At 44.5% G+C, this 8,965-nt stretch overlaps 2 protein-coding genes across 2 annotated transcripts; one reads left to right on the plus strand and one right to left on the minus strand.

Annotated features, from left to right (window-relative positions):
* Positions 1 to 49: 49 nt before the first annotated feature.
* DDX27 (DEAD-box helicase 27) lies at positions 50 to 6,057 on the plus strand. The gene is made up of 20 exons (XM_029086280.1): positions 50 to 193; positions 291 to 350; positions 643 to 796; positions 1,163 to 1,209; positions 1,362 to 1,448; positions 2,190 to 2,295; positions 2,389 to 2,562; positions 2,868 to 3,018; positions 3,168 to 3,267; positions 3,375 to 3,516; positions 3,592 to 3,745; positions 3,860 to 3,941; positions 4,017 to 4,194; positions 4,330 to 4,436; positions 4,606 to 4,711; positions 4,815 to 4,909; positions 5,011 to 5,137; positions 5,396 to 5,480; positions 5,685 to 5,759; positions 6,042 to 6,057. Exons 1-20 carry the CDS (start codon positions 50 to 52, stop codon positions 6,055 to 6,057), a joined length of 2,190 nt encoding a protein of 729 aa, XP_028942113.1.
* A 1,033-nt stretch (positions 6,058 to 7,090) lies between these two features.
* Positions 7,091 to 8,849, minus strand: SNRPB (small nuclear ribonucleoprotein polypeptides B and B1; the record flags this gene model as incomplete). Its single annotated transcript, XM_010173207.1, has 5 exons — positions 7,091 to 7,290; positions 7,486 to 7,611; positions 7,788 to 7,926; positions 8,324 to 8,476; positions 8,738 to 8,849. Coding segments are annotated over 5 exons (568 nt in total), but the record flags the coding sequence as incomplete, so codon positions are not given.
* Between the last annotated feature and the right edge of the window lie 116 nt (positions 8,850 to 8,965).

Here is an 8,965-nt window from a genome sequence, read left to right on the forward strand (position 1 = left end):
TCCGGTCCGACCCGACCCGACCCGACCGTCCCGCGGTCGTTGCTCACTGATGTTACCGCAGGAGCTGTGCCGGGTGCCGGGTCCCAGACGGCGAGGCCACGCCGGCGGGGACTTCAGTGCCGCCTTCGTTTTCGGCGAAGAGGCGGGCGGGGAAGGCGCCTGGGCGGCAGCACTGCACCAGCTCCGCGGCAAGGTGAGGCCTGGGACCGGGACTGGAGTGTCTGAGGCCACAGTGCCTTCTGCTCTCCCGGGCTCCTCTTACAGCTCTTCTTTTGTGATTTCCTGCTTAGAGAGCAGCTACGACGTTGGATGAGAAGATTGAGAAAGTGAGACAGAAAAGGAAGTTCCAGGTCAGGGCCTTTCTCTCTCATCACTGAAAGGACTGGTGTGATTTTGGCCTTCCTACTGCGTTCCCTCCAGAGGCACAGACTCTGAAAGCATCCTGAGGTGTAGTGCTCAAGCTGCAGCTCATCACCTGTGTTGCTGAACTGATGAGAATGCAGAATTGTTAGTGCTTAAGGTTATGCAAAACCATGGATCTGTGAATGGGCTCACAATAAGAACAAACAAAAACTCACAAAGGATCGAAGTTGATTTTTTTATCCTTTCTTTTAAAAACTTTAAAAAGAAATCTTTTTCTAGGAAAGAGAAGATACACGAGCAAAAGTGGGAGATGACGATGTGGAGACTGAGGCTAATCAAACCAAAAAGAGGGAGTGTGAGGATTTCAGTAGGGACAAAGAAGATGTGGAATCCCAGTACTCATTGGATGATGAAACTATCTTCACAAAAGCAGGTATTAGCAGTACATAGAGAGATGGTCAGGAGCAAGAACCTGACAGACTGTTGGAGAAAAGTCTGTTGTGAAGCCTTGCTGGGACTGGGCAAGAACCTCTTATTTTTGTTGTTTTCCTTCTGTGACATTCCTTGTCACTTTTCTCAAGCTTATTTTGAATGGTAGCTATAGCACTTTAATTAAACTTATCCCTGAGGGAGGATATTTGCTTGGCATTTTATTCCGTTGCATGCCTGTACTTGTTTCGGAGGCTTCTCCCTCAATAGCTCGTTCAGAGCAAAAAGTATGATATCAAGGTAGTCACCATATCTTGTTATGTGTTTGGCTGTACTTGTTAATTCATGTCACATTTCTCTTTCTCTGCAGATACAGTCAAAGTGAAGGAAAAGAAGAGATCGAAAAAGGGAGAAAGGGTAAATGTTGGACAGAATGACACTAGGTCATTCTCCAGCATTTCTGCTGGAGGAATTTGACTTTGGTTAACAAACTGTAGCTCAAAAAATAGCTGTTTGATAACGTGTTGTTATTCTGCCTGTGTTGTTCCACTTGTTGTTGCTGTTTCTAGGCAGCAGAGAGCTTTTTTGAAGATGCTTCTCAATATGATGATAACTTATCATTCCAGGACATGAATCTTTCACGACCTTTGCTAAAGGTATTTACCTAATTTGGTTATTACATATGTTACTCTGAAGCACGTTGTACAGCCTTGCCTCCACCAATCAGAACTGTCAAATTCCTCTTCTCTTTGCAGCTTCTCTGAAAAGGAAATTATGTGGGAGCTAGTGTGATAGTGATTTAGGAGCTGTTATTCGCAAATAATGGAAAACAATATTTGATTTGCAGTACGTCAACACTATTTTCAGTGAGACTTGTCACAGAATGGTTGAGGTTGGAAGGGACTTCTGGAGGTCATCTAGAGTTGATTGCCCAGGAGCATGTCCAGACAGCTTTTGAATGTCTCCAAGGATGGAGACTCTGCAACCTCTCTGGGCAACCTGTGACAGTGCTCAGTCACCCTCACAGTGAAAAAGTGCTTCCTGGTGTTTCCAGGGAACCTGCAGTGTTTCAGCTTGTGTCCTTTGCCTTTGGTCCTGTCCCTGGGCACCCCTGACAAGAGCCTTGGCTTCCTCCTCTTTTCACCCTCCCTTCAGGTAATTTATAGACATGGACAGGTTTCCCCTCTGAGCCTCCTCTTCTCCAGGCTGCACAGTCCCAGCTCCGTCAGCCTTTCCTTGTACGTGAGGTGCTCCAGTCCGTTCATAATCTTTGTGGCCCTTAACTGGACTCTGTCCAGGGTGTCCAAGTCCCTGTACTGAGGAGCCCAGCACTGAACACAGTACTCCATGTGTGGCCGTACCAGAGAGTAATTAAACTCTGTCTGTCTCTTTTGTAGGCAATCACAGCTCTTGGCTTCAAGCAACCAACCCCAATTCAGAAGGCTTGTATCCCAATGGGTCTTCTAGGGAAGGATATTTGTGCCTGTGCTGCCACTGGGACAGGTAGGGGGTTGAGCAGGGCACAGGAAACACTGCGAATTAACTATTCACAATCATTGGTAATTCTTGCTAATTCTTCATAACTTTCTTTTTCAGGTAAAACAGCTGCCTTCATCTTGCCTGTCCTTGAGCGCCTCATTTACAAACCTCGTCAGGCTCCAATAACACGGGTGTTGGTTTTAGTGCCAACACGAGAACTAGGCATTCAGGTGCACTCTGTCACAAAACAGCTGGCGCAGTTCAGCAGTGTCACAACTTGCCTTGCTGTAGGTGAGTATTAAGTTGCTTATGCAAAATGTACAGCTCACTGTAAACTGCTATACAGAACTGAGAATTCTGTGTTACAAATCTGGAGGCTGCACAGTTATTGCAGGCATGCTTCTAGTAGGTGTGCTGTGCTTTAAAAATCTCATTTTGCAATATCATGCTGCACTTTGTTGGTTTCTGAGAAAGAGGAGGTGAACTGTGAATGTGGTATTAGTCTGAGTTGTTTCCCATTCCTCGGGCAGTTTGCATCTGTGTACTCTACTGCAACCTGCTCAGGGAGTCAGCAGTTCATGTTCGCTCTCTTTCAGGTGGCCTAGATGTGAAGACTCAGGAAGCAGCTCTGCGCTCTGGTCCAGACATTCTTATCGCCACTCCTGGGCGACTGATTGATCATCTCCACAACTGCCCTTCGTTCCACCTGAGCAGTGTTGAGGTGCTGATTTTGGATGAAGCAGACAGGTAGGCTAAGCAGGACAGCAGTGAAAAATGAGATGGTAGTTTTCTGCTTTCCTTTTCCCAGGCTATGGGTTTTTTGCTCAGCCTTAAGGAATATTTTTTAGCTAGAACCAGCTTAAGCTGCCTTACCTTGCTGTTTTTCTCCTGTGTAGGATGCTAGATGAATACTTTGAGGAACAAATGAAGGAAATAATCAGGCTGTGCTCCAGCCACCGTCAGACGATGCTTTTCTCTGCCACAATGACAGAGGAGGTAAGACGGCTGCTGAGAAGCATATTGAGGCAGAAGGTTGAATAGAAGTTTGTCTAGTCTTCTACCAGAGATTATGTGAACTTTTTTTTCTTAACCTGTTTTGATAGGTGAAAGATTTGGCTTCTGTTTCCTTGAAAAATCCCATCCGAATTTTTGTGAACAGCAACACAGATGTTGCCCCTTTCCTGCGGCAGGAATTTATCCGGATCAGACCCAACCGAGAGGGGGACCGTGAGGCCATTGTGTCAGGTTAGTGATGAGCAAAAAAAAAGCTGGAGTAGGTAGGTGACTAAGAAGCAGGCTCCTGACAGGACCTTCTTGCAGCTCTACTGACACGAACCTTCCCAGATCATGTGATGCTTTTCACCCAAACTAAGAAGCAAGCTCACCGTATGCACATCCTGCTTGGGCTGATGGGTCTTCGGGTTGGGGAGCTTCATGGAAACCTCTCTCAGGCACAGCGACTGGAGGCACTCAGGTATTACCAGGCTTAGTTGGCAGTCATAGGCAAAAAAGAAGTTAGGAGTTGGAAGTTTTAGGGCAGAAGTGGATTACTGTATAAATTGCTGATGCATTTGCTATCTCTGCTCAGGCGCTTTAAGGATGAGCAGATTGATATTCTGGTAGCTACAGATGTGGCTGCACGCGGACTTGATATTGAAGGTGTTAAAACAGTGAGTATTTGCAGTGCTGAGTCTTTTAATGAGTTCTTTAGTGTTGTTTCCCTACTAACACTGTTTCTCTTTCAGGTAATCAATTTTACCATGCCCAACACCACCAAACACTATGTTCATCGAGTGGGGCGGACAGCAAGAGCAGGCAGGGCTGGTCGTTCAGTTTCACTTGTGGGTGAGGAAGAGCGCAAGATGCTGAAGGATATTGTGAAAACTGCAAAAACACCAGTGAAAGCCAGAATTCTCCCCCAAGGTATGCACTTCACTGAGGTAAAAAGCAGTAGAGCAGTATGCAGGGAATATCATGGTACAGAGGAACACTAAAAGAAGTGCTGAAAAACAAAATGGACTTTATAAGAGCTGCTTATGTTCACACTGTTGTTTTCAGATGTCATACTAAAATTTCGAGAGAAGATTGAGAATCTAGAGAAAGATGTGTATGCAGTTCTGTGCTTGGAGCGTGAGGAACGTGAGATGCAGCAGTCAGAGGCCCAGGTAAGCAGTTTTTTAGGAAATTTTTTTTCACCTTAGTTTTTTTAGGATCTGGAGTAGATAGAGTGTATAAGGAGGTTACCCTAATGTACTTAACCTGCCTACTTTGGAAAGGGAAGAGAGAGATATTTAATAGCTACTATGAGCCCACTTCTGGCCTGAATTATCTCAGATCAATAGGGCAAAGAAGCAGCTGGAGACAGGAAAACAAGAGACTGTGGGTGAGAGTTTGGAGCGGAGCTGGTTCCAGACCCGTGAGGAGAGGAAGAAAGAGAAATGTGAGTCATGATACTGCTGCCATGTTAAATTCCATAGCTGCAACTCGACTTGGCTGTGTACTTTAAGAGGTTCTTTATTCTACGTTTTTCTTCATCTCCCCAGTGGCTAAAGCCCTGCAGGAGTTTGACCTAGCATTACGAGGCAAAAAGAAAAGGAAGAAGTTTATGCAGGACAGACAGAAAAATGTCCAAATGACAGTGAGTACATTTATGGACAAGCGGGACCCTGGGTGGACCATGCTAGTTTTCCCTTAGCAAAACCTCACATCTCTGTAAACTTCCATTTTAACACCTTTTAGCCAGAGGAGAGGTCACAGTTTGAAATCCTAAAATCTCAGATGTATGCTGAGCGGCTGGCAAAAAGGAATCGCCGAGCAAAACGAGCCAGAGTCTTGCCAGAAGAGGAACCAGCAGCAGTACCAGCAGGTGGAGACTTTTTGTTTTACAGCTGACTTACCTTATGTCACTTACTTAGTTACAAATAGGTAAACTAAACTAATTTGTATAGAGGGAGGTACTGACCTTTGAAGGAATGGGCCAGGGTGTGTGTTTGCAGAGAGGAGTAATTATTTTTCCTGATGGTTAGCCTAATTGTTGTGGTCAAGGCTACTGGGCTGTAGTCAACGAGGAGATACTGTGGCCTTCTCTTTACAGCTAATGTTCTGACTATTGTCTTTGTGTTAGGCCCCAAGCGGAAGAAAAAATTGTCCGTGTTTGACGAAGAGCTTACCAACACAAGCAGGAAGGCTCTGAAGCAATACCGTGCTGGGTAATGTCTTAGCAGTAGTACCTTAGTCCAGACTTTAGTAGGTGGGATTTTTTTTGCATCCCCAGACTTTCTCTGGGATACTTGGACTGATACTGGGGGAAAAGATGGGCAGAGCAAAGGGATTCTTTCCAGAAGTACCTGTGCTATTGATGTACTCCAGTGTTTTTTGTCTTATGGCCCGCCTGTCCCCTCTCTCTTAAAAAGCCCATCATTTGAAGATCGAAAACGCTTGGGTATGGCCCAACATAGGAAAAGAGGAAACTTCAAATCTAAGTCCAGGTATAGTTCCCTTTACTTTCTTGAAGTCAAGATCCCCCCTCTCCCCCCCCACCCCGCTTTCTCTTTCCTCTTCTTGTTTTAAAGGCCCTTGTTGAAAGGTTTGTTGGTTCTGCAGTAGCTTACCCTCTTACTGCAGGTCTGATGCTGGGGGCAATCAAGGATAGTGCCTTTAATAGCACATTCCTAGGCTTCTACTGCACGTAGAAAATGCTCAGTGCTGTTCCTTAGTTACCACTGAGAGTTGGGCTGGTGGAATGTCATTTCAAATATCTCCTCTTTCAGGTACAAGAGAAAGTAGAAACTGCTGGCATTTACCAAGTAGGTAAATTCAGACGTGCTCTCTCCCAGGCCTGGATTTCTTTGTGCTCCAAGGAGACAACTTCAGTACAATTGAGTAGTTTTTCTTCAAATTCTGGAATAGCTTTGGGATGTTCACTAATATATGGTTGAAAACCCTGTGTGAAAACATCTACAACAGCCTGTGCAATTAAAGGATTGATTTCCCCCCCACAAAAAAAAAAAAAAAAAGTTTGTTATATAGGAGAGCTAGAGCAAATGAGAGCTGGGATATGTTACATCTTTCTATCAGACTTTTTAGTTAATATAAGTTGTCTTTAGGGCAAAAACTGAAGAGTGCTTACTGCTTTTTCATATATGTCTGTGATCTCAATTAATATGGCTGAAAGGGATTTCTATGATTGAGAGCCTATTTCTAAAATAGAGGAAAACCACTACGTGTCACAAAGATGGCTTCGGAGGTAAACAGTTACAGGAAGTAAAACAAATCTCCAAGAGGCTACTGTCTGAAGAAAGGATGATCTCCAAAGGGGATGGGGGGGCAGACAGCTTCCTAACTGAAAAGAGAGCAGCTGTAAGCTGAGGCAAGAAGGAAAGACTACAACCAGAATAGAAGCTGGTTTACATTATTGTATATAATAAAGGATAAGTTTGCTGTTTGGTTTAGGTTTTGTTTGTTTTTTACTAGAAGCAATGCAGCTCTGCCTATAAAGATCTAGCAGGTTTACTGCAGTGTCAGAGATAACTATTTCTAATACAGGCACCATTGTACTTGTTCCACTGTGAATAAATTCTGTCTGTCCGGTTACCCATAATTCATTGAAATGTTAAACTCTTTCTTTGACTTTTTGCCATCTTCACCATCCCAGCATTTTTTTTTTTCCATCAGCCTTGCTACATTTAATTATATGCTTTAATTCCTATAAGGAACATAGACCAATATCGAACTACCAATAAACTGAGCTTTTGCTTCAAACCTGCTCTTCTTCTGGGGTGACCAAAGTGCAGCAGTGAAAGGTACAGCTGCATTCCTGAAACAGTGACTCAAAGTATTGGGTTTTCCAGCTTTATTAAAAAGGGCAAACTTTACAAGCAGTAAATATAAAATATACATAGCAAAGTTTGGATAGGTGGTACTGCTCAGTTTATTCCCTTCATCAGTCTTCTCACAGTTCAAACGTATGTTACAGAGTATCTTACGGCCTTGGTGGACGCATGCCAGGTGGAGGGGGTCCTAGGAATAAAGGAAAAAGAGTTGGATATTGAAGATGTTTTCCTCATGCTCAAAGTGGCCTTAGGACCCCTTTTCTGGCACTGAGGCATTACTGGCAACTAGCATAGGCAGGGAGGCATTGAAACGTATCGCCCTTCAAACATTTATGTTACAGCTTCTTACAACTTCTAGGCATTTAAGATAGCCTCTGCTCACCTCGCATTCCTGGGGGTGGTGGTCTCATGCCTGGTGGGGGCATTCCCATAGGAGCACCTCGGCCAGGTGGCATTCCCATTGGTGGGCCCATAGGCGGTCTCATGCCTGGAGGAGGTCCCATCATTCCTTAAGCCAAAGAACAAGCATATAAATCCAGCTGAATATTCAAGGTACTAGTTGGATATTGGAATAATCCTCTGTAATACCAGATCTTCATCAGACTCAGATAAATACCTCTTTATCACCAATTTTGCCACATCATACGAGTTCCTTCTTGCCCCACCCTACAGAGTAATTCCTACCTGGAGGAGGTGCTCCTCTGCTCATGGGTGGGGGAGGACCCCCACGCCCTGGTGTGTATTGGGTTGGGGCTCCCGCAATGCTAGCAGTGGCTGCTGCAGCAGCAGCTGCAACTGTTCCACGACCCTGAGGTGTCATCACCTGTAAACAAAATAAACAGGTAGGTTCACAGAGAAACAGCACACCATCTACTTTACATCAATACCTAAAAAATAGGCAAAATTTAAATTATTATCCCTTCTGAAAATTACACCAGTCTCCTCATAGCACATTAAATAATGCTACAAACCTTTAATACAATTCAACGGATACCACTTGAATTGCATGCAAGAAGCTGCACTTTTCAAGCCATCATATAAGACAGAGCTAGGGGGATCTAGTATCAAGAAAGTTTCACTAGGCTCAAATTCCCTGATAACAGATAAGATTACGGTTCTTCCACTCCACCAATTTCTTGCATCACACTGGTACCAAGAATTGAAAGTCACCCCAGAATATACCAGAGAACTCTCTTTTTTAATGAGTCACAGCATCTCACCTGTTGGGATGGTCCTCCCACTCCTCTGACAGGGCCAGCTAATCCTGCTGGAGCCTGTGGCATAGGTGCACCAGCTGGTACTCCCCTCCCTGCTGCTCTCCCAACTCCAGGTCCTCCAGCAGCTCCAGCAAGAGGTACCCGGGCAATTCCAGTCTGAAAACAGACACCCCCCCACCAAAGAAAGATTTATCAAAACAAAAGTCATCAGATCCTAGAGATGCCCACTGCCCTCCTTGTCTAATTAATGCCCAAGCCCACAAAGAGATGAGAACTTCCTGCAGTGAAATCTGTTGGACCTAGTCTCAACAGCATCTGGAAGTCTAGGACAACACTGTAGTAGCATTCTTCAATAAGGAAGGAAATTTATCAGATGTCCCTTCCCTTTTTCCTTAGTTCTGTGCTCATTCTCCTTACATCTTTTGGAGGTGGTCCTTCAACTGTCATGGACACTAGGTTTTCTCCTCGCAGCAACACAAGACCAAGGACTCGTTTCTCTTCCCGCTCTGGCTGTTTTGAATTTTTTGGTCTAGCAAGAAAAGAAATAAAACAACAGAAGATGGAGGGCGGAAAAAAAAAAAATCACTGCTGCTCTTTGAATCTGCAATAGAATATATGACTATATATTATACTTTGGGGTATATA

The sequence above is a fragment of the Antrostomus carolinensis genome, unplaced genomic scaffold, assembly GCF_000700745.2.
Source record: "Antrostomus carolinensis isolate BGI_N321 unplaced genomic scaffold, ASM70074v2 scaffold30618, whole genome shotgun sequence".
Classification (NCBI taxonomy): domain Eukaryota; kingdom Metazoa; phylum Chordata; class Aves; order Caprimulgiformes; family Caprimulgidae; genus Antrostomus; species Antrostomus carolinensis.